Source organism: Neoarius graeffei, chromosome 12, assembly GCF_027579695.1.
Source record: "Neoarius graeffei isolate fNeoGra1 chromosome 12, fNeoGra1.pri, whole genome shotgun sequence".
Taxonomy (NCBI): domain Eukaryota; kingdom Metazoa; phylum Chordata; class Actinopteri; order Siluriformes; family Ariidae; genus Neoarius; species Neoarius graeffei.
Window position 1 is genome coordinate 78,853,691 of NC_083580.1, and position 20,657 is coordinate 78,874,347.

The 20,657-nt window shown below is 40.7% G+C and overlaps 1 protein-coding gene across 1 annotated transcript in view; it reads right to left on the reverse strand.

The window, feature by feature from the left end:
• The window catches only part of arl10 (ADP-ribosylation factor-like 10), a 47,485-nt gene extending 37,012 nt beyond the window's left edge, over positions 1 to 10,473 (reverse strand). The window contains exon 1 of the mRNA XM_060936493.1: positions 10,244 to 10,473. Coding sequence (XP_060792476.1) covers positions 10,244 to 10,378 — 135 coding nt within the window. The 5' untranslated portion in view covers positions 10,379 to 10,473. The remainder of the gene's footprint in view (positions 1 to 10,243) is intronic.
• Positions 10,474 to 20,657: the final 10,184 nt, after the last annotated feature.

Genomic DNA, 20,657 nt, shown 5'->3' on the forward strand with positions numbered 1-20,657 from the left:
AAGAAGTGTTCTCAGAGACTCAGCCTTCTCAGAAGATTGAGCTGTCTTGGGGTTAGCCCTCAGATTCTAGAGCTTGTGTACACAACACATATTGAGAGTATCTTAACATTCCATCTCCCTGCTTGGTTCGGACACTTGTGTGGGCGGCACGGTGGTGTAGTGGTTAGCACGGTCAACTCACAGCAAGAAGGTCCTGGGTTCGAACCCAGCGGCCGGCGAGGGCCTTTCTGTGTGGAGTTTGCATGTTCTCACCATGTCTGTGTGGGTTTCCTCCACAGTCCAAAGACATGCGGTTAGGTTATGGGACGGCCTTGGGCTGAGGTGCCCTTGAGCGAGGCACCAAACTCCCAACTGCTCCCCGGGTGCTGTTAGCATGGCTGCCCACTGCTCTGGGTATGTATGTGTGTGGGTATGTGTGTGTTCACTGCTTCAGATGGGTTAAATGCAGAGAGGAAATTTCACGTGCGTGATGAATAAAGTTGTGCTTTCTTTTAAGTTGTAAGTGCAAAAATAAATTAAATAGGATTGTGTCAATGGCAAGCAAAATAGTAGGAAAACCCCAAAAACATCTAGCTAACCTCTACACCGAAAGGCTGAGGAGGAAATCTACAAGAATAGTGGCAGACTGTTTCCATCCTTTTTTTTTTTTAGCTAATTTGAGCTTCTGAAGTCTGGGAGGTGCTATAGGGCCCCTCTGGCTAAAAGTGTATTTAAAAAATCTTTTATTCCAAACGCCATTAGTATTCTTAACTCAACAAAGTGAGTGATCCACAGACACTGATAACTGTTATTTGTCTTTTTACTTTATTTTATTCCATTTTGCACAACCCTCTGTGTTTGTTGTCTGTTGCTGTTTGTCAAGTCGCGTTATTGAAATGTGTGTTGTTTGTATGTTATATGTGATGGTGAGCCAAAGATAATTTTCCACCTTGGTGGACAATAAAGACTTATTCTATTCTATTCCATTCTATTCTAAACAATGCATGCCTTTCTGTTTTGGATTTTATTTCTCATTTTTTGTTGAGTGCAGATCATTTACAGACCACTGCTTCAACTTATCCAGTAGAAGAACCACAGCACTGAAACTCTACCAAATTGAATACGCCTGATCCAATGATCCGAGTCATCAACTGATTACCACAGAGATTATGTACTGAATTTTGAATTTAACTCTCCTGGAATAACAAGATATTAAAACTAGACGGCCTTTCGATTTCATAAAATCAGTGAAATTTAGTTCCGTCTGAAATGGGGTCATTGTGATATAGGTTTATTTCTGTAATATCTCACAAAATATCAGGCCATTCTGTGGCTGGGAAGTTATTTAATTTGAGGGGATTAAAGCAAATAATGTGCATGAAATCGCTCGCTTGGCGCAGTCAAGCAGACAGAGGAAGTCCGTGTGCGCATGCGCAGGTTTACCTTCTTCTTCTTCTTTTGGGTTTTACGGCAGTTGGCATCCACAGTGTTGCATTACTGCCATCTACAGGTTTACCTTTGAGCGTGCACTGACAGTTCCATCATTCTGTCGCTAAACGAACAGCTGATCACACCGAGGTGCTCACTGAGCGCCAATATTTATTAGTTTGGTCCTGCGTTTCCTTTCCTTCATATATAACATAACGTCTTTTCTTCTCACTTTCTTTCCGTTACTGTAGTCCATCTTTCACATTTCATTCGCACGCTCACGTCCTCCATTTTTCTCTCCTGTTTCAAATTTGTATCCCATAATGCCTTGCGTGAACGGGGAAAGCCCACCATGTGATGCATGAAGTAGTATCTTGAATTGGGTCATGGTGAAGCAGGAAAAAGTAACAGAGAATTTAGGGCCACGTGGCCCTGAATTCATTAATTGTTTTATTTTTAAAAAACTAATAAAATTGGAAGTCTGTGATTTGAATTCAGTAGCTTTCGGTCCACTAAACAAAAATAACTGGCTGTCAGGGAAAATTCTTTTTACGACCTACATGTGAAAAATCTGAAAGGCAGTCTAGCTTTAAAGTGAGACGCTACTGGTGAACAGTGTATTAAAAAAAAACAACAACCAGATATTACAATCAATTCTTCCCATCTGATTGCTGATATTTCTACAAGTATTTTTTTAATTGGCCATTTTTTTATTTAATTTATGCAAATGAGGCTTCATAAAATTAAACATACAATACATACTATGCATACATACGTACGTAATAAAACCACAAATCTTGTCTTTTGATGTCTTTGATATGTATTTCACCTTGATGACATGCTCATGAGAGACTTTTTTACAGGAAAGTTTGCCGGAATCATTTTTTTTTTTTTAATTTCTTAAATAAGGAATAAAACACATCAGTGTATTCTGTTACAGGAAAACAATCCATCATGGGGTGATTTGTAACCCTGAAGTACATTATTTTCCAAAATATTCCTACCACAACAATTTGCCGTGGAGTACAAATTCTGATGCATTATTGCTTTTTATCCATTTATAGTTACATTTAACGCTGAAAAACATCCCAAGCTAGTTCCAACTAAACAGTGTATAAATATCATCGTCCGTAAATGTTAAATGTCGGAGCCTATGAACCGACGCACCCTTACAGAAAACGTCACGTTGTGGAAATCAAGTTCAGCATGATGTCACGCTGATTGGCTTCCTGTTCCAGATGGAAATACATCAATATGGGAACAAATCGTAACATAAGATGCTGTTTTGTGGAAACTTTACAGGTAGAAGATACAATTTCGGTTACGTCAAATGTTTATCTCGTTTTTATTTTTAATTTTTTTGATAATAAGTAACTTTATGTCTTCATGTTTTCGTCCACAGGATTATCTGAAATTTTAAATTTCAAAATCTGCCCACTTCACCATAGGAAGCCCGAATTTTTTTATTATTTATTCAAACTTAATAAACATACTTGCCAACCCTCCCGATTTCGGCGGGAGGCTCCCGATTTTAGCCTCCGTCTCCCGCCTCCTGATCGTATTTGTTAAAAACTGGATAATCTCCCGGTTTTGGGAAATCCCTACCGCCAAGTTAAAAATACTCCCAATTATGTCCAATCAGAATCGTATGAGAAACACTGCTGACGTCAACTGATTTTTAACCAACAGAACAAACAGAACGACAGTCATTTCCATAATGTACTGTAGGATTCACCCAAGCCGTCCGACATTTTTTACAAGCACTCATTCATCATGGCCACTAAACCCAATACCACATGGCAAAAATACGAATGCAAATACCAGGTTGCCTGGGAGAATGAATTTCCATGGATAAGCAAATGTTCGACCAGCCAGTTACACATTTTAAGGTAAAGATACCTTAAATCAGAATATAATGGATAGTCCGGGAGCCAAAGGCCCAAATTTGGCTGAACCTGGCTTCGTCGGTTAAAGTTTTTTTTTTTGCTGTTTGTTGTTGTCCAAGGTCTACTCATTAAGATAAGAGAGGGTGCCCGGTGATATCCCTTGGGCAATTCCGGATATTGGCCCTTTATTGTTGGATGTGCTGCAGTCATAGCCTAAATTCTGACATTTTGACATTCTTCACTTTATGTTCACCAAAGTCTATATATCATACTTATTTTTGTGTTTGTTAACATAATAGGATGAGTTTAAGGCCTGGGGGTGGGGTTCCAGCCATGGTTGGGGGTGTGGCCATGCAATTGGGGCGGGGCTTATACCAAAAAGCCCTTTATTACTCTATTACTTTGGTTGTTAATGCGAGCCTTAAATTATTAGGCATACACTCCATTGTCATCCTTGTGTTTACTTCTGCAGGGGCATATGAGGGACACAATTAGCTAATTCAAGCCAACTTGTGTAGCTATCTTGCTAACTCTGTCAATCACACTGCCCCCAAAAGATCACAGCACGCATAAGCTAAGCAGAGAAACTATTTGACTGTAATCATGAAAGAGCAGTGACATGTACTCACTGCTCACCAGTGAACTAGACCCATAGTTTCACAACACTGGCTAGCACACCCAACTCTCACCTAGTAAATGCTAGTCACTGATTTTTTTAAGCTAATACATTAAGCTAATAGATTGCTTATTTTAACGATATTGACTGTTGAAATAGTAATGTCCCTGGTTCCCTAGTAAAATTCAGGGCATTGTCCCCGATTATCATCTCAAAAGTCTGTTAACCTTACCCTCACCCCCACTCCAAACCACACTGCTTGTGGACTGAGAGTCATGTGCACTAGCCAGTCCACTGACTAGCACGACTTTTAAAACGTTGGGCAGTAAGGTTTCCTTAAGCTAATACATTAAGCTAATAGATTGCTTATTTTTACGATATTGACTGTTGAAATAGTAATGTTCCTGGTTCCCTAGTAAAATTCAGGGCATTGTCCCCGATTCACCCCCACTCCAAACCACACTGCTCTTCCACTGACTAGCACGACTTTTAAAACGTTGGGGAGTAAGGTTTACTTAACATTCTCCTCTGTACTAGCTGGCATCCAGTACATAAGCATATTTTTACAGACACTAAGCAATGGCAAAGGGTTTAGAGGGTTTTTTTTTCATCTGAACTCTTAGTTCTTTCCTTAAATAGTTTTTGTGTTTTGTGTGTGTGTTTGCATACTGTATGTAATTATTTTACATAATTATTGCTCATTAGTGTGTGTGCGTGTGTATTGCCGCTTTTCCACTACAAACGCGGCTGAGCCGTGCCGTGCCGAGTCGAGCTGAGTCGAGCTGAGCGGGGCTGTTGGAGTTGCATTTCGACTACAACCGCGCTGAACCGTGCTGGCTGGAAGTGGGTGGACACATTGGGTGGAGTTAGCGAAAGCGGGTGGACGTCACGTGATGTCGTTAAGCAGCGCAAACAGTGACATCAGTGACAGTGGCGGAACAAGTCAGAGCCGGGCCGGGGGCGGGGCAAATGACCGGGCCCTTTATTAAAGCTTATCATAACATCATTTTAGGCTACAAAATGTCCGCAACTGCGGTGTTTACCAATTTCAACACTACCGGGTGCAACTATGTTATTTAGTACATCAAGTCCTTCAAACGAACATGTAACTCAGAAACAAAAAACATTAGGATACTGTACATGGCTCATAATAAAACATCAATAGCCTATACTGCGCACATTATTTGAAGGGCATACGAATGAGCGCTCAGAGGTTGCAACGGTGACAGGAAGAGTCAGAAATAAAAGGAGGGCGGTGCAAACCTCACTGAATGCACTGTGTTTACCAATTTCAACACTACGGGGTGCAACTATGTTATTTTGTACATTAAGTCCTTCAAACGAACATGTAACTCAGAAACAAAAAAACATTAGGTGACATACTGTACATGGCTCATAATAAAACATCAATAGCCTACTGCGCGCATTATTTGAAGGGCATACGACGAGCCTTGCGCTCCGCGAACTCGTCCACGATGCTCTGTATGTCACTGATTCAGTGAGCTTTTAAGCGGTAGTCTCACGACCCGAATAGTAAACAATAAACATGGAGGACATGGAGTCGTTAGTGTGGCTGGTCTTGGTGCTGTGGCTTGTTGTCACCGACAACGCGGACAGATACTGGCAAGAGCGTATAGATGAGGCGAGGCGCATAAGGCTTCAGAAATTCTCGTAATTCGTGATTCTTCTCCTTCCGGGTTTGCGGTGTTTACAGATCCCAGCGCGCTCGCGGGGCGTGTGTGGGCATGTGAGGACACTCCTCCTCACCAATCAGTGCACAGGGGAGTGTCTGCTCACGCCCCCAGCCTCAGTCGGCACGGCTTGGCTCGCTTCAGCCCCACTCCAAAACGGTGCGAGTTTTAGGGGCTAAGCAGGGCTGAAGCGAACTGAGTCGTGCTGGTTTTTGGTAGTCGAAACGCGAGCCGTGTCGGGCTGAAGCGAGCTGAAGTGAGCTGAAAAAGGGTAGTGGAAAAGGGCCATATGTGTGTGCGTGTGCATGCATGCATGCACGTACATGCTTTATGTACTGTAGTTCTTGTATCAAAATTGTTAATTTTGCAAATTTATGAAAGGGTCAATTACACGTTTGACTAATTTGAATGACAGTAAAGCGTGAATACTGTACAGCCAATTTGGTTAATTGAAAATCAGTATCTTTTGCTATTCTTGTGTGTGTGCGCTTGCTGTATATGCCATTGTGCATGCTTGATATATTGCATACTGTAGTTTTACATAGTGGATCACTGGTGTGAGTGTATATGCATGCTGTATATAGTTCTATTGCATGCTGTAGTTCTTTTACATAGTGGATCACTGGTGTGAGTGTATATGCATGCTGTGTATAGTTCTATTGCATGCTGTATATAGTTCTTTTACATAGTGGATCACTGGTGTGAGTGTATGCATGCTGTATATAGTTCTATTGCATGCTGTAGTTCTTTTACATAGTGGATCACTGGTGTGAGTGTATACATGCTGTATATAGTTCGTTTACATAGTGGATCATTGGTGTGAGTGTATGCATGCTGTATATAGTTCTTTTACATAGTTATTGGTCATTAGTGTGTGTGTGTGTGTGTGTGTGTGTGCATGCTGTATATAGTTCTTTTGCATGCTGTATAGTTCTTACATAGATATTGATCATTATTTTGTATTAACTGTAGAGTTTATGTAATACTTGTATAAAAATCGCTAATTTGGAAAAGTTATGAAAGGGTTAATTAATCCACATTTGATGTATTTGAATGACAAATATAGAGAAAAATGTGAATACCTATCAGATACAGCCAACTTGGTGCATTTAATATCAGTATTTACACTGATATTTTTTTTTTGTATTTTCTTCCATTATTTGGGCATATAGGGCATTAAAGGGTTAATATATTAAATTGCCCAAGGGATATCACCGGGCACCCTCTTAAATCTTGAAGAGCTACCTCAAATCTATAAGATAAAGCAAAAAAAAAAACTTTAACCAAAAATTCCGGGTCCGACCCCATGGCTCCCGGACTAGGACATTTGAGTGTGAAAATAAACTAGTCTTCCATACCATTTCAGAAACAAACTGTACAACTTCTAAAGTGTTTAGTGAAATTTTGCATGACAGAGAATTTGTTTGGTGAGTGTATTTGAATAGTGTGGGAGTGTCTTATGGCCCTTTTCCACTACCCTTTTTCAGCTCACTTCAGCTCGCTTCAGCTCACTTCAGCCCGACATGGCTCACGTTTCGACTACCAAAAACCAGCACGACTCAGCTCGCTTCAGCCCTGCTTAGCCCCTAAAACTCGCACCGTTTTGGAGTAGGGCTGAAGCGAGCCAAGCCGTGCCGAGTGAGGTTGGGGGCGTCAGCAGACACTCCCCTGTGCACTGATTGGTGAGGAGGAGTGTCCTCACATGCCCACACACGCCCCGCGAGCACGCTGGGATCTGTAAACACCGTAAACCCGGAAGGAGAAGAATTACGAATTACGAGAATTTCTGAAGCCTTATGTGCCTCACCTCATCTATACGCTCTTGCCAGTATCTGTTGGCGTTGTCGGTGACAACAAGCCACAGCACCAAGACCAGCAACACTAACGACTCCATGTCCTCCATGTTTATTGTTTACTATTCGGGTCGTGAGACTACCGCTTAAAAGATCACTGATGTCACTGTTTGCGCTGCTTAACGACATCACCTGACGTCCACCCACTTTCGGTAACTCCACCCAATGTGTCCACCCACTTCCAGCCAGCACGGTTCAGCGCGGTTGTAGTCGAAATGCAACTCCAAAAGCCCCGCTCAGCCCAACTCAGCACGGCACGGCTCAGCCCGACTCAGCCGCGTTTGTAGTGGAAAAGCGGCATTAGTGCTATTTTGAATTTATGTTTGAAAGTTTACAAGTGAAAGTTTACAAGTGAATTATCTGGAAAGTGATTGATTTTGATCAAGTTTTGAGGTTTTAAGTGAAAGATTACTAGTGAGTGTATTTTGGTCGGACTAAAATTTTGCATTCGAGTGAATTTCTTTGTGGAGTATATTCTGATAGTATGGTAGTATTTATAGAGCCATTTTTAAACTTTGTTTGAAAACTTTCAGTCAAAGTTTGCAAATAAGCAAATTCCTTTGCTGCATTCCGATAGGATTTCTAATGCTTTTTAAAAATTCTGTTGGAAAGCATTTAGTGAGAGAGAGGCATTTTAGTCGTACTAAGACAGTGCAGTATTTATTTAATTGAGTTGTTATTATTTTGGTTAAATCTTAATAAAATTTTATTTAATTTATATATGATATTATAGTTCTCTGTATTTTTACATGAGCTTACAAAAGGAAAACACATTTGATGCAATCCAATAATACTTTCATTCACTGTGACTATTTTAAGAAATTATAAACATTCTTCTAAAGCATCACTTGTGTTATTTTCTGTGGGTCTCTGTATGGATACAATATTCAGGCATGAGATTCTTCAGCTAAAAATCTGATTTAAGACTTCCCTTTCATTGTTATCATATTAAAATTCAAGACAAGAGTAGGTGGCACGGTGGTGTAGTGGTTAGCGCCGTCGCCTCACAGCAAGAAGGTCCGGGTTCGAGCCCCGTGGCCGGCGAGGGCCTTTCTGTGTGGAGTTTGCATGTTCTCCCCGTGTCCGCATGGGTTTCCTCCGGGTGCTCCGGTTTCCCCCACAGTCCAAAGACATGCAGGTTAGGTTAACTGGTGACTCTAAATTGAGCGTAGGTGTGAATGTGAGTGTGAATGGTTGTCTGTGTCTATGTGTCAGCCCTGTGATGACCTGGCGACTTGTCCAGGGTGTACCCCGCCTTTCGCCCGTAGTCAGCTGGGATAGAGATCTTGCAGTCACGTGACCAGAAAGTACACAACCCCCATCTTGTTGGTCAAAAACACCGCTGAATACTGCTGCACTCGTGTACAGAATGGATCAATTTCAACCGACGGACTACACGGCTCATTTTTCTAATGAACAGATAACTAGATATATGTCTAAAATAAACGATCTACAGATTTGTGACCCTTATGGCTTACCGGACGGAGTTTTCACGACCGGATTTTGAACTGCCAGCGGAATACCCGGACGTGTATGATTACCTCATTAACTTTCCCTCGCTGTTCAGTGGTGAAGCACTGCGTGCTTATAAATCTCTGGACAGTTTTCTTTACAGAAATTCAGGATTTGTCAGTGACTCAGATGTGGCATCTTGTAAACAAGAAAATAATCCTCATTGGATGGGTAAGTCACTTAAGTATTGAGTATAGCACTGACCAGCCGATTATAGAATAGAATAAGGTAATTCCAAATCGTCCGTCTTGTTTACATGGATCTGGCGTTGGAGAGGTAGAGGCTTGGCAGTGGAGATTTGAGTGGCTGTTTTCTGAGCTTAGTCAACAGGCCGGCTCTGCCTGTAGCCTCGCTTTTGCTTCCACTCCCGGCGCTGCCTCCTTCGCTTTGCTTCCAATAACAATCCACGGAGACCCCGCTGGTCTCGCAATCTCGTCCGGAATGTTTTTTTTTTTTTCTCGTCCGGAATGTTGTGCATGAGATGGAAATCGCTACAAACCGTCATTTTCTGCTGGAAACCAATGTCCAGTAAGTCCATACGGTTGTAGTGGATATTGAAGTCCGGTACAGACGAACAACACGCAAAAATACACACAAAAAACATAAAAAACGTGCACAGGTAGGGAGAGCTTGTAGCCGCAGCCGTTGTAGTAGAATTGTATATAGTAGGGTTTTCCAGAAGAAAAGGTAGAAGTAAAAGCAGAAGTAGAACCAGAAGTAGAAGGCGGAATATGGCGTTTGACCGACACGATGGCGTCTGTCATAATCTGGATCGGCTGTGACGTCACATGCAAGTGCTCCATAGGCTCCAGCTTGCCTGCGACCCTGTAGAACAGGATAAAGCGGCTAGAGATAATGAGATGAGATGAGATGAGATGAGATGAGATGAGATGTCTATCACGCACTTTTCTCCCCCAGGAGGATTTTGAAAAGGTGGCAAAAGTCTGAGTAAACTGACTGTAAACCTGTACACAAGTTGTCCTTATTTTACTTGCTACTTGAAAGTTTGTTTTTGATGAGCAGGCTTACTTCAGTAATAAAAAGGAAGCCATGTTTGATGGGACGTTAATGACGTCATTAAGTGAAACTTACCTGTGCGTATGAACACCTTTCAGGATGTAGCTGATATGCCCATATATAACCTGGTACAGAATGTGTTATATAATGCTAGCACAGGCTTTATTATGACAGACTGCGATTTGATTATACATGAGGGAAGAATTATTATTATTATTATTATTATTATGATGCTGTTTCAGCAGTGAAAGGAACACAGACCTCTTTAAAGGTGCAGTAGTCTTCCGGTGTCCACACTCTCCTGCTGTAGAACAGGTTGATGGTCATAAACACAGCGGCTCCGAACGCAGCGGCGGCGGCCATGACAGCCACGCGCACATGCCGGAGCAGGAACATGTCCGGTGCGCGCGTGAGGCAGCGGGACAGAGAGTGAGCGCGAGTCACACCGGCGGCAACAACAACACCAGCGACGATCTGCGCTCACTCGCGGGGGTCGGATCACGTGACCTCCGTGTTTGCGGATTGCCCAGTGTCTCTGTTCCTGCAGTGTCCAGACAGCGGCGCGCTGCACCTGCACATCACCAGAGGCGCCCAAACGCACAGCGGGTTCCCTGTGGAAGGCCTTCTCCACCACCACAGCATGAGGAGCTTTCTCAACATTATGACTGACCTGCTCATAACAAGGAGATCCTATCACGTGTCTCATAATTGACTTATTATTACTTAAAGTTCTCAGAATAATGACTTACTGTCTCATAATAATGAGATCCTATTCCATATCTTATAAAGAGATCATTTTCTAACAGCTATGACTTCCTATCTCATATCGAATAATTATGACTTAGTATCTCGTGATTATGGGGCGGCACGGTGGTGTAGTGGTTAGCGCTGTCGTTTCCGTGTGGGTTTCCTCCGGGTGCTCCGGTTTCCCCCACAGTCCAAAGACATGCAGGTTAGGTTAACTGGTGACTCTAAATTGAGCGTAGGTGTGAATGTGAGTGTGAATGGTTGTCTGTGTCTATGTGTCAGCCCTGTGATGACCTGGCGACTTGTCCAGGGTGAACCCCGCCTTTCGCCCGTAGTCAGCTGGGATAGGCTCCAGCTTGCCTGCGACCCTGTAGAACAGGATAAAGCGGCTACAGATAATGAGATGAGATGAGATAATTTTCTCACAACTATGACTTCCTATCTCATATCGAATAATTATGACTTAGTATCTCATGATTATGAGATAGAAAGTCACAATTATGAGAACTTTATCTCATATAATAATAATAAGGCGGCACGGTGGTGTAGTGGTTAGCGCTGTCGCCTCACAGCAAGAAGGTCCTGGGTTCGAGCCCCGTGGCCGGCGAGGGTCTTTCTGTGCGGAGTTTGCATGTTCTCCCCGTGTCCGCGTGGGTTTCCTCCGGGTGCTCCGGTTTCCCCCACAGTCCAAAGACATGCAGGTTAGGTTAACTGGTGACTCTAAATTGACCGTAGGTGTGAATGTGAGTGTGAATGGTTGTCTGTGTCTATGTGTCAGCCCTGTGATGACCTGACTTGTCCAGGGTGTACCCCGCCTTTCGCCCGTAGTCAGCTGGGATAGGCTCCAGCTTGCCTGCGACCCTGTAGAAGGATAAAGCAGCTACAGATAATGAGATGAGATAATAATAATAATGAGAGCCTATCTCATAATGAGAATTTTCTCACAACTATGACGTCCTATCACATATCGAATAATTATGACTTAGTATCTCATGATTATGAGATAGAAAGTCACGATTATGAGAACATTATCTTATATAATAATAATAATAATAATAATATCCTATCTCATATTTCATAATGAGATAATCTTACAACTATGACTTCCTATCTCATAACAATGAGATCCTATCACGTGTCTCATAATTGACTTACTACTTCATCATTATGACAAAGTTCTCAGAATAATGACTTACTATCTCATAATAATGAGCTCATATTTCATATCTTGTAATTCTGACTTAGGATCTAATGATTAAGACTTACTATCTCATGGTTATGACTTAGTATCTCATAGTAAATCATAACTATGAGAACATGATCTCATATGGCTTTCTGTCTCTCAATAATGACTTACTGCCTTATTGTTATGATGTAAAGTTCTCAGAATAAAGACTTCCTATCTCATAACAATGAGATCCTATCGCATATCTAATAATTATGACTTAGTATATCATGATTATGAGATAGAAAGTCACGATTATGAGAACATTATCTCATATAATAATAATAATAATAATAATAATAAATAATGAGATCCCATCTCATATCATTACCACTGCCCTCCACTCAGCCCTCACCCACCTGGAGACAAAAGACTCATATGTCAGAATGCTGTTCATAGACTTTAGCTCAGCATTCAACACAATCATTCCTCAGCAGCTCATTCATAAACTGGACCAGCTGGGACTCAACACCTCCCTGTACAACTGGCTGCTGGACTTCCTGACGGGGAGACCACAGACTGTACGGGTCGGCAGCAACTCCTCCAGCACCATCACACTGAACACGGGGGCCCCCCAAGGATGTGTGCTAAGCCCCCTCCTCTTCACTCTGCTGACCCACGACTGCACACCAACATCCAGCTCAAATCTCTTCATCAAGTTTGCGGATGACACAACTGTAGTGGGTCTCATCAACAACGGCGATGAGACAATCTACAGGAGTGAGGTGAGCCGCTTGGCCATGTGGTGCAAGGACAACAATCTTCGTCTGAACGTGGAGAAGACGAAGGAGATTGTTGTGGACTTCAGGAGAGAGCACACCCAGCATGCTCCACTATCTATCGACGGTGCTGCAGTGGAGAGGGTGAGCAGCACCAAGTTTCTGGGTGTGCACATCTCTGAAGACCTGTCCTGGAGCAACAACACCGCATCACTGGCCAAAAAAGCCCAACAGCATCTGTACTTCCTCCGCAAACTGAGGAGAGCAAGAGCCCCGGCCCCCATCATGCACACTTTCTACAGAGGCACCATCGAGAACATCCTGACCAGCTGCATCACCGTGTGGTACGGCGCCTGCACTGTGTCCTGCTGCAAGACTCTGCAGCGCATCGTGAGAGCAGCTGAGAGGATCATTGGTGTCTCTCTCCCTTCTCTAATGGATATTTATAACTCCCGCCTCACCCGCAAAGCCATCAGGAGTGCAGGTGACCCCACCCACCCATCTCACAGCCTCTTCAGCCTGCTGCCGTCGGGGAGGAGACTGCGGAGTCTCCGGGCCAAAACCAGCAGGCTCAAGAACAGTTTCTTTCACCAGGCGGTCAGGAGGCTCAACTCCCTCCCTGTTCTGCCCCTCCTCACCCCTCTGCCCCCTGCCACAGATTCTGCTCGTACACCCCCCTGCAGCATCTGACATGTCATCCTCACAGTTTCACACACACACACACACACACACACACACACACACACACACACACACACACACACATACATCTCATCGTTCATTCACACACTGAACTCACACATCTCACTTTACCTCGCTCATTTGCACTATTCCGCACTACCTCATCTTAACAGTTGCTAGTTTGTTTATACTGCTTATTTCATGTTATCTGCTATACCTCAAGTGCCCTTGACTGTTTGCTTATTTGAACCAATTTGTGTGTGTGTGTGTATATATATATATATATATATATATATATATATATATATATATATATATATATATATATATATATATCTTCTTATCTAGTGTTTATACTGTTTATTTATACTGTTTATATTGTTTGAGTGTTTAGTCTATGTCTAGTTCCTATCTAGAGTGTTTATACTGTTTATATTGTTTGTTTGTTTTTTTTCAATTATTCTATTTTTAATTATTTTTATTTATTGCATTGCCTGTTTGCACCGTGGGTCAGAGAGGACTGAAATTTCATCTGTGCTGTATGTCAAGCATGTATAGTATATTTGACAATAAAGTTGACTTGACTTGATATTTCATAATGAGATAATCTCACAACTATGACTTCCTATCTCATAATAATGAGATCTTATCACGTGTCTCATAATTGACTTACTACTTCATCATTATGACTTAAAGTTCTCAGAATAATGACTTACTATCTCATAATAATCAGATCATATATCATATCTCAAAATTATGACTTAGCATCTCATGATTAAGACTTACTATCTCATCGTTATGACTTAGTATCTCATAGTAAGTCATAATTATGAGAACATGATCTCATATGATTTTCTATCATAATAATGAGATCTGTCATATCTCATAATTATGACTTACTACCTCATCATTATGATGTAAAGTTCTCAGAATAATGACTTTCAATCTCATAATAATGAGATAATCTTCTTATAACTATGACTTCCTATCTTATAATAATGAGATACTATTGTGTCTCATAAATGACTTACCGCCTCATTATGATGAAAAGTTCTCAGAATAATGACTTTCAGTCCCAGAATAATGAGCTCCTATATTGTAATAATGAGATAATCTTCTCATAACTATGACTTCCTATCTCATAATAATGAGATCCTATCACATGTCTCATGATTGACTTACTACGTCATCATTATGACTTGAAGTTCTCTGAATAATGACTTAGGATCTCATTATTATGAGATAGTATTTCATATCTCATAATTATGACAGTATCACATAATTGTGACTTCGCATCTCATGGGTGAGACTTACTATCTCATCTTTATGACTTAGTATCTCGTAATTATGATTTTCAATCTCATCATAATGAGATCCTATTTCATATCTCATAATTATGACTTAATATCTCATGATTGAGAATTACTACCTCATTGTTATGATGTAAAGTTCCAGAATAATGACTTTTAATCTCAGAATAATGAGCTCCTCTTTCATATTTCATAATAATGAGATAATCTTCTCATAACTATGACTTTCTATCTCATAATAATGAGATCCTAACTCATATACATAGCTTTTTGTTTACCCTTCTACATGTACATAGCTTTTTGTTTTTTTCTACACTTTTTATCTGTTTGTACTGAGAGCTAAGTGAAACTGGAGTCAAATTCCTCGTGTGTGTTCACATACCTGGCAAATAAAGTGTATTCTTCTTCTTCTTCTTATTATTATTATTATTATTATAATATCTCATAATTACGACTTAGCATCTCATGATTAAGCCTTACTATCTCGTCTTTATGACTTAGTAATCTCATAATTATCAGAACATTATCTCATATGATAATATAATAATGAGATTCTATCTCATCTCTCATAATGAGATAATTTTCTCATAACTATGACTTCTTATCTCATAATAATGAGATCCTATCACGTGTCCCATAGACGACTTACTACTTCATCATTATGACTTAAAGTTCTCAGAATAATGACTTACTATCTCATAATAATCAGATCTTATCGCATATCTCATAATTGTGACTTAGTATCTCATAATAAGTCATAATTATGAGAATATTATCATAATTATGAGAAACTGGAGAACACCCATACAAGGAGAACATGCAAACTCCACACAGAAAAGCCGTGAGTCTTGAACCCAGAACCTTCTTGCTGTGAGGCGACAGGGATAAACATTGCACCACCATGCCGCCAAGATAATTTTCTCATAACTATGACTTCCTATCTCATAATAATGAGATCATTTTCTCATAATTATCACTTTCAATCTCATCATAATGAGATCTGATCTCATATCATCAATTATTATGACAATAATGGAATGAATATGAAAAAAAACCTTCTGAACATTTTTTATAGCAAAAAGTTTACAATCGACTTCTCCTTGCTGAAATGTAGGTCATGACTCATTTATACTGTGCGAAGCTAAAAATCGACTAAAGGATTAGTCTGGATCATCAGATTAATTGAAATTATAGAGAAAATTGCAGAGGTCATGATAGTCACACCACATGATTTTACTTTCCCTGTGTACAAAAAGAGAAATACCACACCTTCCTTAGCAACATCAAACCAATTAAATAATTGGATGATTATTAAGTTCCGTTGTGGCAACAGTATGAAATGAATTTAAAGAACTCAGACACTCCAACATTCCTTAATCCTTGGGCTCTTAAACAGGTCACACCACCTCTCCGCAGCCTTCCACCTCTGGAAACAAATTGGGTTCCTGGAGGGTTCTCCAAGGTCCACTGTCTACTTGGAATCATGGCCAGTTTCCTTTATCTTACAATGCTCCTCTATATGCTTAAAAGTTCCATACCATACACTTTTCAATTATTTTATATTATTCCCTGAGATGCTTTTGTAACAATATTTGTGTGTCTTTTATTGAAAAAAACACCTTGGTTCTTTTTTCTCATGCCATTTTAGCATGATATGAAAACCTTGTAGGATAAAACTGGCTGATTTTGCAGCTGTAACTTTAAATATTAAATATGTAAATAGCTTCGGTCTGATTGGCGAACATCTTTAAACAAGAACTCTGTCAGACACATCCTTGTTGAAATTGTTTTGTTCACGTTGCTGTTTTTATGATGACATCCAGATGCTTGTGTACATATAAAACAAATATTCCCAAAACTACTGTATATACATCTAGTATTTCCATAGCTTGTGTGCTCTGTCACATCCTTAACCTTAGGTACGCTACCTTGCCGAGCGAACCATCATGAGGAACAGGTAATTAGCTGAAGTGATGAAAAAGAACCCTGGGTAACATTATTGCTTACAGGGGACACCTCAGTTCTCAGTGCATGGTGGCAAATATGTTTATCAAAACCACAAAACAGGAAGTCGCTTATTACTCCAATACTACAGTCACTTCAGAAAATGCAGCCAAGCAAGCTATGTATGTCAAACTACACATTATATTTAAATTTAGCGTCATGGAAAGAATGTTAATGTTAGCTGACTGGCTGACCAGTTAATGCTACCTGAGGGCTTTGACTGGTCATGCAAACAAACTAAAGGTCAATCCAGAAATATAAATCTATTTCAAAATCCAGTACAGCATTTAATGTTTGATTTTCTTTTTAATTTTGAACATTTTATGTACAGTTTGTGGCACTGGCGGCTCGTTAATAGGGGCGATTTGGGCGACGCACTCCCAAACAGGGAGGGAGATTTTTTTTTTATCTACTCCTACTACCACGGCAACAGTAATGTCATTGTCCAATCAGGCTAAGGTCGCACCTGGTGTAGCCACGCCCTTTTGGGGCGATTTCTGTCAGGTTCAGATTTGCCCCAAAATCTCCCATTGACAGTAATGGTACGTGCGTTTTTTTCGAAAATCATGCTCCCAATGCATTTTCTATTAGGTTTTATGTGCTCGCACAAGCAGCGTGCTTACGTCATACGCCTGTTGCGCCGCGCAAGTGTTGCCAGATTGGGCGGTTTTAAGTGCATTTTGGCGGGTTTTGAACATAATTTTGGGCTGGAAAATGCAACTTGAGCGGGAAATGTGTGAACATTCTATGAAGAAGATGGCGAGTGTTGAGTGCAACAATACGATAGCGTCTCTGAAAGAAGTTCCCTTTAGTCGTCGTACCAATGAGGAGAAAACGGCAATCAAACAGCTAGGACCTCCTAGACCGAATTTAAACATCAAGCAAGTGTCTACGAAGGGGGAGAAGACCTACTCAAGAGGTTTTAACAAGAACTGGTACCACCGGAAAACTTGGCTAGCTGGCTGTGATGTAGTCAATGCTCTTTTTTTGCTACCCTTGCGTTCTCTTCCACCCTGGAAGTAGCACAGCAGACGGTACAGTGATATCTGATATTTGAATTTACTAGGCAAAAGTTTTTTTTGTGTGTGTGTGTTACCAATGGCAGTTGTTTTACCAATGGCAGTTTAACATTGCCATGTTTTTGTTTTACCAATGGCAGTTTAACATTGCCATGCTTGGAATATTTCAGTAGCCTCAAGTTCTCTCTGACTTGGTGTAAATTAAGCATATTTTCAGTTTTTATATATTGTACAGTATGTGTGTTCATTGGAGCCAGCAGCACCTTACCTTTTTTCCAACTTGTTAAGCCAAGTTGCACTGACTACAAAACCTTGTGTAACCTTGTGTGTATATAGCTAAATAACTAAAGCCTTTTGTGTTCATTGACATGCTTGTAATACTTTAAATTTCCTTTTAAGGCATGGCTTTCTGGAGGAATTCTTGGGAAAAAAAACTGCAGAATTTATTTAGAATTATTATTTGTTGTTAAAATGGTGCAATTCCATATTAAAAAAACCCAAATAATTAAGCTGCACATGTTTGTTTGATGGTTATGCTTTTCTTCATCTTTTTCAAAACTTAAATAAAACACTTGTTTTGGATTTATATCCTGCCACTTTAATTGCATTCTTTAGAATGAAGAAATTAGAATATGTTTATAATTAAGAATGTGTCTACTTATTATAGAATACTGGAAAAATATGAGAAAATAAATGAGTAATGTAATATTAATTGATTGTGATGCCAAATGTTTTGCTTTGAAGGCTTCACAATGAATCTTCCTTAGTTTTAGCCTGGCAAGCCAGACTAAATGTGAATATTTGCCACTCGTAGGCAAAAATATTTTTGGCCGCTAGGCGGGTGGGTCTAGTTTACTAGGCTACCTTAGGCCCTGTCCACACGGCAACGGATTCAGGTGACTCCGATACAATTGCTTATCGTTCAGGCCTGGCGTCCACACGGCACCGGCGTTTTGGGTGCCCAAAACGCAATCTTTTTGAGAACGGGTTCCAGAGTGGAAAGATCTGGCAACGTTGCCGTTGTGAAGTCGTCTGGATGAGTAGAACGGATTTGTTTACGATGACATCACAACCACATGACTGTGAGTGCTTCACGCCGGGTAGAAGTGTAACGAATATCACCAGGAAAAAGCCTTACGGAGCACTAGTGAGAGTGAAACACGAGCTTGGATATTATTATTATTATTATTATTATTATTATGTTCAGTGTTAGTTCACAGTAGTAATGCAAGAAGCAGAATAGTGACAGTAATAGTGAAGCAAAAACATGCAATTGTACAAACACTGCAGCTCTACAGCAAAATATTCATTTATGAAATGGTCTGATTCTTAACACCAGTAGTGCCAATGATCTTCTCATTGCAATGCGAGTTGTCAACAAATCCTATAACTTGGTTCATGAAACGCGCTTACAAAATATTTTCACTGTGAATATTTATTGTGTAATGGTGCAATCCCGCCAGCAAAAATAGGGGAAAAGAGGAGCGATCTCACCTCTTCAGATGTTGATTTAAGCCCGACAATACATTCCTCAAAAAGGGCGTAGAGGAGCAAATTAATCCAATTTATTCCAGACCATTAAAGACGCCGCCTTCCGCGTAGAATCATACGTCATCCTCGCCGCCATATTGGAGAGGTCAAAGCGGAGAATAAAGATTAGCTGCGTTTAACTGTACCAACAGGTTTACCGTCCAAACGAGATCACATGGGATTACCTTTCACAGGTGAGAAACAACAAATTAATTCCATCAACGTGTATCATTCACTTTATTCCGGACCATTGAAGACGCCGCCTTCCGCGTAGAATCATACGTCATCCTCGCCGCCATTTTGGAAAGGTCAAAGCGGAGAATAAAGATTAGCTGCGTTTAACTGTACCAACAGGTTTTCTGTCCAAACGAGATCACATGGGATTACCTTTCACAGGTGAGACTGGAAAAATACTTTTCATTGTATTTGGTCATTATAATGTAATTTTACAAACAGATTTTCCTGACTTTGTGGCTAATATGAAGTCTTGCGCATAATAGTTTATGCGCATGCGTCGTTACTTCTTCTATTGTTCTGGTGTCTCCGAAGGGACCGTCTTACAGCGCCCCTAGAGGTGTGGCATGTGTATTGCATCGTTTTCAGCAAGCGTTGCGTTGCCATATGGACCTGATATTTTACTGATTGTTGCCCATTTGGACGCGATATATTTTTAAATAACATCTCGTTGCCGTTGTCGTGTGGATGTAGCCTTAGTTTGCCACCTTTAACTTGTTCAGTGTTGCCACCTAGTGGAGAGAAGAGATATTGTCGAAATTGATATCTGAATTTACCAGGCAAAAACAAGTTCGGCCAATCGATTTGCTACCTAGGTCAATTTACTTCAGTCCTGTGGACATTTATGGTCTGTGTAGACATAACGGGGGAAAATTGCCCCCCCTGAAAAAAAATTCAGGAGCCGCCACTGGTTTGCGGCCTGGTGGTCGACTCTAACAGAGTTGACCTGGCTCCATCTTCTTGATTCAGATCGCTACAGTTGGTCATATGCTAATAAGGGGGTGGGGCTGGCCTGTTCTCTCCGCCCATTTCCTTTCTATGGTTGTGACAGCCTGGGAAGTTAACAGTCCACTCTGAAAGACCCAGTACGTCCCCAAATCACATCGACATATCTTATTTCAAAAGCAAGAAAAACAACAACAAGTTTTCCACCCACAACATGATACTTACTTCGAAACAATGATCATACAGAAAGGTGATATGAGAACATGTTTGTGATTATTTATCAGGTAGTGTACAGAAAAATAAGGATTGATATCAGATCTAAAATGTTGTTCATGTAGGCATTCTGAAAAGATACTAGATTAGACATTAATTATTCATCATTCAGATAAAAATGCTGCACTGATGAAGAAGATTCTGTGTAGAGACATTTCTGAGGCAGAAAGAAAAATGCAAATTTTCTATTAAAAGGCACAACTTATT